This window comes from Copadichromis virginalis, linkage group LG12 (assembly GCF_057382275.1).
Source record: "Copadichromis virginalis isolate Kocher_CV1m ecotype Utaka linkage group LG12, C_Virginalis_male_GT1.1, whole genome shotgun sequence".
Lineage (NCBI taxonomy): Eukaryota > Metazoa > Chordata > Actinopteri > Cichliformes > Cichlidae > Copadichromis > Copadichromis virginalis.
In genome coordinates this window covers 16,956,609-16,971,098 of record NC_140629.1, presented here as the reverse complement: position 1 = coordinate 16,971,098, position 14,490 = coordinate 16,956,609, and the positions used below count along the sequence as shown (strand labels likewise).

The 14,490-nt window shown below is 40.5% G+C and overlaps 1 protein-coding gene and 1 long non-coding RNA gene across 4 annotated transcripts in view; one reads left to right on the top strand and one right to left on the bottom strand.

The window, feature by feature from the left end:
* LOC146696759 (uncharacterized) overlaps positions 1-14,490 on the bottom strand; it is a 48,452-nt gene that overhangs the window by 25,194 nt on the left and 8,768 nt on the right. The gene's annotated exons all lie outside the window — the stretch shown is intronic.
* Positions 9,300-14,490, top strand: part of adrb3a (adrenoceptor beta 3a) — an 11,270-nt gene continuing 6,079 nt past the window's right edge. The window contains exons 1-2 of one of the 2 annotated variants that reach the window (XM_085475025.1): positions 9,300-9,660; positions 9,693-11,196. In XM_085475025.1, the coding sequence (XP_085331151.1) occupies positions 9,902-11,196 (1,295 nt within the window). In that variant the 5' untranslated portion in view covers positions 9,300-9,660; positions 9,693-9,901. Of the gene's footprint in view, positions 11,197-14,490 lie in introns of both variants that reach the window. The other variant, XM_085475024.1, reaches the window with a different exon arrangement.

The window sequence follows — 14,490 nt, the reverse complement described above, 5'->3', positions numbered from 1 at the left end:
TGTTTAAACAGGAAAACGCACTTAGGACAAACTGTACTCACAATGACATGTAGACTGTATGTTAAAAAGAAAAATCTGATTGCTGAGATTTGAAACAGTAAATGGACTTCACTCTTCTTTTCAAAGTGCTTTCTTACTACAAGCCTCCTCCACACAAGTGCTTTGTTCTGTGCCTGGACACTTTGCCTAACATTGACACTCCAGTGGATGCATCAAGGGCAACTCGAGGTTCAGTATCTCGCACGAGGATGCTTTAATAAGTACTGGATGATTAATTTGTAATGATAGCAGGGTAATTATGATAAAAGACATTTTTAAATGTGACCTTATAAAAATAAAGTATTCATTAAAAGCATCACATATCTTCTGTTCAGTGGCAGTAAAACCGTAATTTAGCGACAGTATGTGATAATAATTTAGCTGTTTTCCACAGTCTTGCATCCATACACAGTTTTGCATTTACACCCAGATAAACAGAGACGCAGAAAGCCAGCAAATAATATGAAGACGAGTAATTTCCTGGATGTATTTAAATAAACAAGTAACTGCGATCAACAAATAAATGCCGACTGAGTGCACAAAGTAGGCTATTACTAATTTGCATTGGGTAAGTTCAACAGTAAAAGCTGGATTGTTCCTTCCTCCAGTGGCAGAAATTAATTCAGGTAGTAAAAAAAAAAAAAAGCACCATTTTATTGAATTAAATCTGGAAAAGTCTTTCATTATGTCAGACTTATTCTCGTTCTGCATCATTTACATCCAAATGAATACATTTGTATTGTTGCACAGTGCATGACCTACATGTTTTCTGTAATCACGCGTCAGCTAGTGTCCACCTTTGAACCAAGCCTTTGTTTTGATGTCAAATACACACACGGACAGTTTTCTGACTGCATCCTCCATGGCTGTGATGCAGGCAGGCAGAAAGACACCTATCAGCTGGCTCTGACCTGACCCTTTGTTGTGGAGTAGGTGTCTACAGGTTTGAGTCACACAATGACAGCAAATACCTGGCAGTGATGAATTCATGTTTTATTTTTGTGCAAACTGTAGCTTGTTTCAGTCAGACACGTTTCACAGTGTGATGAGCTATCACAGTAAAACGCTGGATACATTTAAAGACCAAAATATTTCTGCAGGTTTGTCCTTAGTACCTGCTCTCTGCCCACACGCCGGACATTATCTTCTGCCATCTTTGTGTCGAGGTTTCTAAGATTCTCAGTCGCCCAGCACGCATGCTGGGAATGATGTTTACTCGATACATATAGCTTTTGTGTGGATGTACTAAAGTGCATGTTTGTGGGATTTTAAAAAATGGAGGAATGCAGCACATAGGGGTTTGTTCTGGAGCAAGTATTAAGTGCAGTCGGTTCATACTAAGGTTTCATAGACCGAGATTATAGGATGAATAGGAGTCAGTGTAATGTCCCCACAATTTTACCAGAACAAGGAAGTATGTGTAATATGGCAGCATGGGTGTGTTTGTTTCATCTTTTTTATCGGGTGACTCTATGTACAAACTGTAAACGAGAATGATCTGATTACAGCGCAAATGATTTGCGGTCTCACCAAGTGCACCACAGCAAGACTGCAAACAGCAGAAGAAGTGATGAGGGAGCTTTTTTTTGACTCTCACAGTACAATAAATGACTTGGTCTGTATTAAGAACATTGCATGTGGGCGGTGTAGTGTAATTCAGCATACAATGACTCGCCTTGATCTGCTGCGGCTAGAGCACTTTTCTCGCATGTGTACATGACAAGTTGGTGGAAACATTTACTTTATTTGTATGTATTTACTGAAGTACCACTCCAGAGGATGCAGGCTGGTGAAAAGGGGTTCTGTGGGCCCAAATAAGGACTGTTTATTTCTCTATTACCCCCCCAAAAAGGCTGATTGACGGGATCCTCATATCTTAAGCATTACACACTGGGCTTCATGCAGCCACAGAAAATGGGTGGTGCACCTTGTTTATAAGTAAGGCCCAAAGTGCTCACTCAGACTGGGCAGGGCTTTGACATTAGCTGTGGCTGTACCTATTGCACACTGGAGCAGGTCAAAACATCAGTGGAGTTGACATCTGCGATGTCTAATTTTTCATTAACGTGTAGAGAACTGGAGCCAGGCAGAGAGACACAAAAGCTTCGGCTGTAACTAAACACTAGACACGAATGTGCCATAAATAGAAGAAACGCAACTGAGCAAATCTAGGTTTACGAGGGGTGCAGCAACATGAAGTCTCTCGCCTCTCAAGATGATTTGGTGGATAAGGACGACTGACTGACAAGTCGATTCCAAGAACCACTCGTATCTTACAATCTTGAACACATTCATGAACTGCAATCTGTTGAAACCTGTCTCGTTTTTGTTGTTTTTTGCAAACACGTCCCAAGTGATAAATAACAAAAAGAAGAGTTCTGTCGTCAAATCTCAAAGGTCACACACACACACACACACACACTGTGATCGTGCCAATGTAGGACTTAAGTGAAGAAAATGAAGGCTCAATTCTATGTCTATGTTCTCATCTTATTATCTGTGTTGCTCAGCTTGCTCAGTTTACCTCGAATAAAGGTTTTGCTCAAATCTTCAAATCATCTTACTTAAATGAACGCATATCAAATTTACGAAACATTGCTACACAATTACATGTAAGTCACATAATGCAGCCTGACATAATGCACTTTGTGTGCCCTCTTTATTCCTCATGTATGCTCCCACATATATCTGCACTTCTATTCTGGTGCCCCTATTTCACTTTTTTTATGCTCAATTACCTGTCTGTTGTTTTGGCTCACATTCTTCTTTTGTACTGACAAGACTGTCATCGCACAAGACATCAAATTTCCAAAGTGGATAATCTGCATCTGACATATTTACCTAAAAGATTTCACCCAGCGGAGGATCTCACCTGGACCTCCATCACTAATCCAGTGAGATCACAGGCATGAATGGGATTTTATGGTGATTAATGTCAACTAAACTGAATCTCGGTGCACGGGGTTAACATGCTGCTGACACCGGCTGCAGTCGCTGATCCCCACAGGCCCAGATGATAGCTGAAACAGAGCTCTTCCCTTTCTGTGTCTGCGTGTCTTTATCTGTGGCGCCAGCACCCTGCACTCCTGCCTTCCCCACTCTGACACTGATTCAGATGATGATCAGAAGCAAACCACTCCTTTTATTAAGATGCAGAGCTGCTGTCAACCTTGGCCTCTAATTTATTGTTTGCCTTTCAGCAGTAATGGCAGACCTTGTAGCTGTATTTTTTTACAGCATGTTGTAATGGCCATCGTCAACAGTCTTTGCAGATTTACAACCTCGTATTGACCCGCTCCTGCTGACAAAGGTTTTGGCGGTTTGATCACAAGCAGCAGAACAAAGGCGGTCACATTTATTTTTGCTTCAGTGTTTACTAAATGGAAACACCGGCATGGTTTTTACTCATAATGTGTCGTGACAGTGCCTTGCTTTCAAAACTAGCCAAACAAGACACTCAATTATGCAGCCTGTTGTCTGCAGCCTGTATCCTGTTTTGTACTTCGAAGCAGTGTCCTGTATGGGTACTTTCAAAGAAAACAAGCAAAGCTTCCTCCATGTTAACGAACAAATGATAAAGTAGTGACAGGCTGCTTACAGGAGGATTTCTGTTGGTGGACGAGTGAGCGACAGCGAGTAATTAAGCTCCGCACACACGCAAGACAAAACCTATAAAGCACAACAGAAAAACCAAAGGGTAAATTAACTAAGCAACCGCTGTGGCCAAGTAAAGTAAATAAACCACACATCAGCAAGATCACTTCTCTGGGATCCCCTACAGCCCTCAGCAGGAAGAGTGGTTTAAAAAACAAACAGATGGACATGCTTCATGGAGCCTGGATTGTGCCACTGGAAAAAAAAAACATACTCCACTTAAAAATAATTCTGGATTACAGACGCTTATGTGGGTTATGTTTCTTCTCACATTTCATGCTTGGAAGGCATTAACAATTGCAATCTAGATTTTGTGGTGTCTTTAAAATAAACAAGCAGGTTTCTTTTATTATGTTAATATATGTAAGCAGTGAGTCATAGCCAATCAGGGCTTTAATTAAACACAGGAAGCATTTAGAGTTAACCCAGTCGCTATGCAGGTTTGTAGTACAGGATCTAAAGAGTGAAAGAAACTGATAGGGCAATCGTACAAGCCTAAGACAGATACTGGGAGGTAGATCGTGCAATCATGTTTTTTTTGTTGTTGTATTAACATAAGCTTGAGATTGAAAGCATCTGTCTGCATCCGGGGGGGTGACCAGAACAAAAAAGCTGCACACTCAAAAAATAGCCTGACATTGTTCTTGGACATCCCAATGCTTTGTATGAGAGGACAGAGGTCTCAAGCCCTCAGTATTCCCTGTATGAATCCCCCAGAAAACCTCAGCATGTGGTTCCGCTCAGAATTTAATGAGCGTGATTTAAACATACCATGATAGTTACGGAAGGCTGTACAAGGCGGTCTCCAAACCGCTCTCCCTTCACCTCAACACATGGTTTCACACTATATATCTGCTGGCAGAGGAACTGCTCTGGGGCTTTGTACCCCACAGGATGCAAACACAAGGAACAAATGTTCCTGGTTACATATCTGTCATTCACTTGCCTGTAATTCCTGGTGTATGATATGTTTTATGGTCATTAATATAAACTACAGCACATCAGATTCTTTTTTGCTTTTTTTTTTTTTTTTTTTTTAAATCAAGATACAGCCGACCCATCATTAGTTCCCCGAGTTGTGTTTTGCTCTCGGAGCCACTCCTTCTAGCCTTGATTAGCTTCTCAAGCTAATGGAGAGTTTCCTGTGCTTCCACACACACATGCATGGACGCACACACACAGACACAAACCAAACAAACTCGCAGGAAGCCTTCAGCAATCTAAATATCTGATTTAAAGAAAAGTCACAACAATCCAAAGCACTGTGGAGCTGTGGTGTGAAAATAAAAAACTGAAACCATTATCCGATGCAAAACTCCTCATCGCAGTCCATGAATTTGTAGGATGACAAGTGTGACAGGGATTAAAAATCAAATGAAAAGTGGAGGTAAATGTACCCTTTTGTGAACTCCCTCGTACTGCTGGCTCCTCTTCCCCTTTTGTTTGACAAGATGTAGCCATTACACTTCTCTCTTGTCTACTTATGGAAAAGCAATGGGCGACATTTCCAGCACATCCAAACAACTTGAAGAGTCACATCTCGTATTGAGCAAATGATCAACAAATGAGCCCTACTGAACGTGAGCGAGCTCTGACGTCGATAACTTTATATTTCCTGGGGATTGTGCTATTAAAAGTGAGCAGGAGAGCAACTGCACGGATGTTTCCAAGAATGGCAGCGTTGGCAAAGAGAAGATGGATGGTACCGCGGATTGAAATGTGAGTTTGTAAAGTCCAGGCGGCTGCCACAGATCAGGCCTGCTGTGCTACATGCTGCAAGCTTTAACAAAGCAGTGTTTTGAATGTAAGAGGACTGAAGCATATCGCTTTTGAGGTTTCCATGGTGAGGAGAGAAACATTCCCAGGATATAGTATATATGGGGTGTGAGTGTGTTATAAACAGGCTTCCTAAAGCTTTATGAGAGTTCTGATGATTTACACACTGCCACTGTGAGCTGAGCAAATCCTTGACTGCTACGCTCACTGTAAATTATTTTCTCTCTAGGAAGTGTGTTAGATTTAACTCCAGAGCAGACAACAGGTGAAAGTGTTACATTTTAGTGGCATATTTTTCCATGCTGTACAATGTCAAACCACTGCATGCATATCGCTGTCATCTCAGAATCCTCAACAAACTGTATTAACCTTGTCAGTTGTGTGACGTGAATGAAAATGCAATTTTTTTTGCTTGCAAGCGATTAATTATGCAGTATAAGTGACTGTGTGCAGAGCACCCTAATGCTTCAGCTACAGGCCTGTCTGTATACATGGTGAGAAAGCTGTCACGGCTGAATCCACTATCAACAACTGAGCTCGTGCCAGCCGCTGTGCTTGACTACACTAGGACCAGCTCCAGATCGACCAATGGCATCTTCTCACGCAAAGACAAATGAGCAGCTGTCAAGCTGTCAGCTCCACAGTGATGACCTTCATCTGCAGAAATGCTGTCAGATGGGGCCTCTTGGTCATCAAGTTTAGAAAGGCACCAGTGTTTTGCTTTTGCCCGCTGTTTCCTTTTGTGAATGCACTTGCAACTCCTTAGCTTCCTGTCAGATGAGTGACAAAGTGACCCAGCCTATCTAAACCTAAATTGGGCAGCAAAGCAGGCGTGTATATGACCGAATAACAAAGCACGCCCCTCTTATATCCCTCTTATAACAACTTGTTTTAAATGACACTGCTATATTTATAATAAACCCTTAAAGGAACAGTCTGACAATTTGGAAAATGTGTGGGGGGTTTTTTTTTCTTTGTTTGCATTTTGCCAAAAGTGCTGCTGCAGAGACTTTATTATCACTGGCCATTTCCTTAGGTGCACTGCTTATTTAATACAATAGCACTAATCCAGTGCATTTAGGCATGTAGAAAAGGTCAAGATGACCTGCTGAAGTTCAAACCGAGCATCAAAATGGGGAAAAGAGGTGATTTAACTGATTTTGAAAGAGGCATGGTTGTTGGTGCCAGACAGGCTGGTCTGAGTACTACAGAAACTGCTGATCTACTGGGACTTTCCCACACAACCATCTCTAGAGTCTACAGAGAACAGCCCAAACAAAGAGAAAACATCCAGCGAGTGGCAGTCTTCTGTGTGAAAATGCATCGGAGGAGATTGGCCAGACTGCTTTGAACTAACACGAAGGCAACATAAACTCAAATAACCATTTGTTGCAATTAAGGTATGCAGAACAGCATCTCTGAACACGTTAAACCTTAAAGGATGGGGTACAGCAGCAGAAGATCACATTGGATGTCATTTCCTTTATTCTATTTATCTATTCAAACTTTTTTTAAGCAGGAAGTCTCTTGATATCTCTTTCTAAAATGCCCAAGAAGGTACAACAATACAGTGTTACGAGTCAAAAAATTAATAAAACATCAAAACACAAGGTCCATCTTATGAATAGCAGTTACATTCTTCAGTTGCGTAAGTCTCCATGTGAGTGCTGAGTTCTCCCAGAAGCATTTAACTTGCTCTGAAGAGTAGTCCATGACCAAGTTGCAAAATAAGAAAAAATCCTGAGGTCGCCAGTCATAGTAACTGTTTGCAGGTATTAAGAGTTTACGCAGCTAAAGATGTCTTTGCACATAAAAATATATCTGTGCGGTTGTCACCTTAAACTTATTGAAGGCCAAGAAATCACATTATGAAGTACACTCGGATGCGTGCTGGACAACAGATTTGATATGAAATGTAATGAGCTGTAATACACAGATTCTACACAAAAGTGTACACAGGACTCACCATATATAAAAATAATATTCTTGTCATGCCTTGGACTCCTTATTAGCAAATGAGCATTGTTTAAATGCCACACCCTAGCTGAGTACTGTTGCTGACTATTTCAAGTGTCTGAGGAATGTTTCCAGCACCTCACTGAATCTATGCCAAAAAAAATGTAAGTAGTTCAACCAGTAAACAGTGCCTAATAGTGGATAAAAAGTGTATGATGGTAACAAAAAAAGTAGCCAGGTAAGGTGATCTGGCAAGCTTAAGTTTAAAATGTAGACTGGAAAAATGGGAACCAGCTTGCTTGGCTCTGTCATTAAGAAATAAAATTCAGTTTTAATATTATGCTCCATTTCTTTAATGTGCAGAAAATACAAAGTCAAACAAGCTTACAGCAATGAGAATAAACTAAAACAGGGAACTGTCGTGAGCTAGCTAAAAAACGAGCTTTTCAGTGTGCATTCAGTTTAATACAGCTGTTGTTAGAAAAATAATAATTATTAACATCTTCGGAGAAGGAACTGCAAAATATGAATGAATCAAAACTCTCTGGAATTACCAAAGTGCTAAAAAGTGTCAGTTTGAATGTGAGTACTTTCCTGTTTATCCTCATTAAGCAGAAGTAAAACACAAGGCGGGAATAATCAGAGAACAATCACAGTTGCACCCGAAGCGTCACTCAGACCAAAGAAGGAGCTGCTCGGCGACAAGACACTGCAGTAGAGCGCTGGATATCTGAAGTGAATCGCATGAAAGGCATTCGCCCGATTGTTCTTCTTCAGTGCACCGGCTTGAGCAACAGCGAGATAGCAATCTATTATTTTCTTTACTGCTCCGAGTCAAAGAGAGGGCACTTGTTTCCTGTTCTCTGCAGCTGGTAATGTCTCGTGCCTTGTGGTCTGAGAAGCTGACCACAAACTGCATTACAAATAAATCTTTGGAGCCCATTAGAGCCGTACTGTTAAAACTGAGATAATGAGGGGACGATCGTAATTAGAAAGCGGCTAAACTTGTGAGCTACATATATTTTGATGTTTAGTGCAAAGCTGGTGTTCGACATTACCCAGCATGTGACAATCAGAACAGGAGCCAGCGGCAAAAGTGGCATTAAAGAGCCATTCGTCATCGTTCACCTTTAACCCTACAATTTTGTAGTATTAACCTGATGTGTTGTTACACATTTTATCTGCTGTCACACAGGAGTACTTTGTTGCTCCGGCTTATACAGATGCATGACACATAAAAGGAAAACCTGAACCTTTGACTGCCTAAGTGAGAGGATCTGGTGGCTCTCTGAGTAGTTTGGTCCTACTCTCGTCTAGGTTACATTGACAAACCAAAAAAGTTGTTCAGAGTTGTTCTTTATGCTGTGATGAAACACTTCTATCCTCAAGTTAGTTATGTCATCTCTTTTAGCATGATGATCCCTCAATTCACAGGGCACCAAGGCTCACTGAGTAGCATAAACTAAAACTAAGTGAAAATTTGACAAGTTAGAAAGCTCTTTCCAAAACCTACCATCAAAATACCAAATGAGGGGAAATATCTTTATGTGAATGGAGTGCATCTCTCCAGCAGAGCTTCAGATATTTGGAAAATCGGTTCCAAGAAGTATTTAAGCTGCATGAGGTTCGCCTCAACACCTTAAGATGCTCTATGCTGGTTTTTCCTTTAATTTGTCACTCCCGTTTTTATGTCTGCGTGTGTGATTGTTCACATGTGTGTGGCTGTATCAGGGTACAGATCCCTGTATGGCTTTGACACACAGGCACACTTTTTAACTCCTCCCCTCTGCCTTCAGCCAGGGTGTGATTACAGCCAATACAATCTTGGGCAACCTGCACTGAGAGAGAGAGAGAGAGAGAGAGCGAGAGAGAGAGAGAGCAAAAGAAAGATCGGCCAGCTGCTCTGGTGCACTCTGGTGGTTCTTGTAACAGCGTCACTGTTTGCTTGATCTCCAAACAGTCCAAGTGTGGCACTGAGGCTCATGCATGATCCTGCGACAAAACTAATTCCAGTGGACGTATTTAAATGGAAAAGGCTGGCTTTTCTTCTCCCAAACTTTTTATTTTTTTATTTTTTTACTTGATATTTTGATATTTTCCTTGGATTTATGAAAGGGCTGAAACTGTGTGAACCAGTATTGTTTTGGCTTCGCGGACAGTTTGGATTCATCTTTTCTCTGGAGAACGTGTTTTTGTTGCCTGCACAAACTTCCAGAAACAACAACATCTTCGGAGGTGATGACGAGCCACTGCTACTCCCTTCTGAGCACTGCCAAACAAGACTCGCAAGGTGTGAAATGTGATCACTAACTGCACAGAAAAGACACTGTCCAGTGAGACAAACTACCTCAGATTGTTGTAAAATCGTTTGTATGATGCTTGCATGAGGCTCCTACAGTCCCTCAGTTGTGCTGACTTTGATGTGAAAATCTAACACTTTCCACCTCTTGTGACTAAGTTCCCTGACTAAGCAAAGATGAACAATTTGAACACATCATCCTCACTGAACACGACAGGCGCCATATACGCACCCATGGGAAAAGAGATCATCGTTATTCTTGTCTTCATCATACTCATCATAGTGGTGGGAAACCTGCTGGTCATCATTGCAATAGCACGAACTCCGCAGCTTCAAACGACGACAAACATCTTCATTATGTCCCTAGCATGTGCGGACCTCATCATGGGGGTCCTCGTCGTGCCTCCTGGGGCCACTGTTGTGGTGACAGATAAGTGGCAACTTACTGAAACATTATGTGACCTTTGGACTTCTATCGATGTCCTCTGTGTGACGGCGAGCTGTGAGACACTTTGTGTCATAGCAGTGGATCGGTATATAGCCATTACCAGACCGCTACGGCATAAAGTTCTGCTCAGTAAGTGGCGTGCCAGAATAATAGTTTGTATAGTGTGGGTTGTGTCAGCCCTGATTTCCTTTGTACCAATAATGACTTTGTTATGGAGAGACGAAAATGATGTTTTGGCGAGGGAGTGCTATGAAGATCCCGCATGCTGTGACTTCGTGACCAACAAGACCTATGCTATAATATCCTCTATAATCTCTTTTTACATTCCACTGCTCATAATGATATTTGTTTACGCAAAAGTCTATTTAATAGCATCCCGGCAGGTCCAGAAAATAGATAAGAGTCGGATGCGCTTCCAAAATGAATATCCAACATCACAGACACAAGTTGGCCCCCAGCTCAACAATACACCGTCATCGTCCAGCAACTGCAACAGTGCAGCGAGGAGCAAGAGTACCAAACGCAGGCCGTCACGGCTAATACTTGTCAAAGAGCACAAGGCCCTCAAGACTTTGGGCATTATCATGGGGGTCTTCACTGTTTGCTGGCTTCCTTTCTTTGTCGCCAATATCATTAATTCTTTTAACAAAGAAGTTCCTGATAAAAAACTCTTTCGACTATTAAACTGGCTTGGTTATATCAACTCTGGCCTCAATCCCATCATCTACTGCAGGACTCCAGAGTTTCGCACTGCGTTCAAGAACCTGATGGGCTGCCCATGGATGTCCACTCTGTGGATCAATTCTTTTTATAAAGAACTGCGGACTCGCTGCCCCTGCTTTCTATGGGAAGCTGAGTCAGGCACAGCAAGCCCTTTTCAGAAGACTTCAACCAGTAGGACTGAGGGTAGTGACAGCCTGGCCAGTACACAGGCAAGCAGCAGAAGTGAAGAGACTTCCCCTGGTCCTCCACAGTCCAACGGCTGCACACAGTACAGTGACTATTCGGAGCCAGAAACCACGTTGTAAGTTCATTTATCTTGTTATGACTTCACAAAGCAGTCATTTCTTAAAACAATGGTAAAAGCTCACATATGTGAACTTAAAGGCATATAGTTTACTACTAATACTTATATTATAATACTTAAATATAATACTAAGTAATAAGTATATACTAATACTTATAGAATTCCACCTCCTCAAGTCAGGGTTAAAGAACAATAACACCTAGCAATATTTAATGCTGTCATGTAGAGGGGCAATCACCTCAATATAGAATTAGGTTCTCTTATTCATAAAACTCCAGTTTAGTTTATGCGAGGACACTTATGGTTCTCTGTTTTTCTGCATTTAAAGGACAGTGAGGTAAACCAGAGATTCAATATATATTAATATATATATAAATTAATATATATTTGAAAATAAAAATCATACTAATTTGAATGAAAAGGCAAAATTTATCTCTAGCAATTGGGAACTGTGACAGTTACTTACATTAAAAACAGTGTTATAATTAATGAAATATGACATTTTAAAAATATACCTTAATGTTTGAAACACTCATCACTTGCTACCAAACTCCCCTTTAGGCTGTGTTTCATGACATTAATTACAATATTGTAATTAAAAATCATTTCTCGCTTTTTTTCTTTTTGTATTATGGTTGATACGCCCAGTTTAAAGCCATTTAAAATAATCCCAGGACCACAAACAAAATGCTTTTTGATTTTTTTTCTTTGCAGTTTGACAATGAAAGAAATGTAATAAAAGCAGAAATCCATATTTAGACATGTTCTACTACACCGTTGTGCTATAGTCCAGAAGTAAAATATATTGAGAATAACAGTGCAGAATAATAAACAATGTCAGAAGTATTGGCAGCTGTTAGGCTCTTAAAGTGTTACTGTAAGAGTTCAAACATTCAAGTGAAACTTTATATTTGTTTTTCATGCATGATTAAATAAACCTTTGAGGACTGTACCTGTATTGCTTATTGCGCCACGCTACCTATAATCAATCTTTCAACTCAGCTGATGTCAGTGTGGCAAAAAGAACAAACAGATGTGCACAGCACAGTTCCTGGTAGTATGCGCATGTGGCTACTAGGTTTGTAGGTCATAGAGATTAAAAAACAATGCAATTATTGAATTAATTAAAATAGTATTTTCTAGAAAGTGTCATAATTGTAAATTTTTATTTGTAAAAAATGTCAACCCAAAATACTTTGGTTACGCCAAAAATGTGTGTAAAGAGGCTTTGGAAACTCAGTGGGCGTTGTGCAAAGGTCTGATTCGGAGAACTGCATGGTACATTTGAGAACATTTTAGTGTGTGTGCCTGTCAGTGGGCCTCAGTGTGCCCAGCCCAACAACCCCTGCAGCAGATAAATCTTTATCACTTATGCACAAGACTTCCCTCAAAACTCGAGAGACTGTTTACAAGAGTGACAGCCAATGAGAACGCTCTCCTTAACACACTCTAACTGTAGGCGGACAGCCCAATATTCAATTCATTACTACCCTAATGCACAACCCCGAGATGAAACCAGGTCTTTCACAGATAAAAATAGTAGGCGAAATTATAAGTTATGGCATCATCTATGTAGTGTTTATGTAAGAATTATACCTCTCACATAATTTAATTACATTTTTTAATGAATTTGAATTATGAAATAACTGATCAATTATCATTTTAACAAAAGAATTTAAAAAAACCCACTTGAATATTCAGAATATTTCTTAGTGAATTTACAGCTGAAATAAAGTTATTTTCAGAGCCGTACCGTCTTAAAGGCAGACAAGACAAAGGCCGTAACTCACTTACAATTACACCTGCACTACAATGATCGTTAAATATCTCATCGCTGTGTTTAGTTTCTGTCGCCAATATTTATGATTACTAAATTTTATTGCGAGCTCTTGCATGAATGGAATTAACTTTTGCATGTACATTTATTTTTTTATAAATGCAGTGTTTCAGGTTACAGTGCATTTATATGACTTCAAATTGGATCAAACAGTGAAAAAAAAAAGTCTTTATGTTGATACATTTTATTTAATAAGTTGCACAACTCTATGCCGCATATGAATTCCCATGACTGATCCACTTTTATGGAAGGGCCGTGCTTCTGATTTTAAATATTTACCCTGAACACTATAAATTATTTTTCTCTTCCCCTTTAATAAGATAAGATAAGATAAGATAGAACTTTATTAATCCCTCGGGTGGGTTCCTCTGGGAAATTCGACTTCCAAAAAAAGCACAGCAACGACCAAATGGCATCCCCTCAGTGGAATTTTACAGACATAATCAATGGGGCTACAAAACAGGAGACATTTAGCAGCATATAAAAGCCATCCATAAAAGGAGCCTGGTGTGTTCTGTAGTAAATCACCCCAAGGGGAAGGCTCAGCAGACTCACTGCACGCTTTCAGCAGGATTACAAATGTAAGTGAGACCAGCCGTTCAAGAATGACTTCGACAGGTCCAAGGCTCAAAGACCGCCTTAATGAAGGAATATGACAAACCGTTTCAGATACAGTCTGTTCACTGCCGAATTTGTTGCTTCAGTCGCCATCATAAGCGACTGTGGACCTCCACACAGTAATCCCTGTCAGTTTCTCCACCTCTTTCAAAGAATACAAAAGAGCAGTAGAGCAGCATGTTTCCTTTTCACCCTGGGACAACAAAGTTAGTTAAGTCAGGAGCTGATGTAACCCAGAGTGGAAAAAAAGCAAAGCCCAACCACTGATACGAATGGTTACTAGGCTGTACTTCACAGAACAGAGATTATCAATAGTTACTTTGTTTTCATAGAAATACATGCTGGCATATCAGTGATGCCCTCATCAACATCCAGACCAACCATCAGCTTCTGTCACGTAATGCTGTGGCGTATGACGAGACCACTTCTGCAAGGATTCTCTTCAAAACATCTCTCCTTTAGTCATGTTTGCTACATGACTAAGGGTTAAGGGTTTAGTTTTTCCATGTCTCCCTTTGTTTTTATCTGCCTTGTTTCTCTTAACATTAGCCCTAATATGCATACGAGAGGTGAGTCTTCGTGTATCTGAAAGGCAATGCTGTGTATTACAAGCAGAGCGAGTTTGTTAGCACAGTTTATCCATCACTGAGAACATTAAAATTAAGTTAACAGAGAGTGGAACATTTGATTTCAAAGAGCAGCAGCCAACTACGGTAGGTTGTGGACTAAAATACTTTACGTATGTGGAGCAGAAATTACGGCGTCTGTTAGATGACTGATAGACTGATTCAGAAACATAGAGCTCTGCTGTGCAGGTCTAATATACCTGAGGTTTA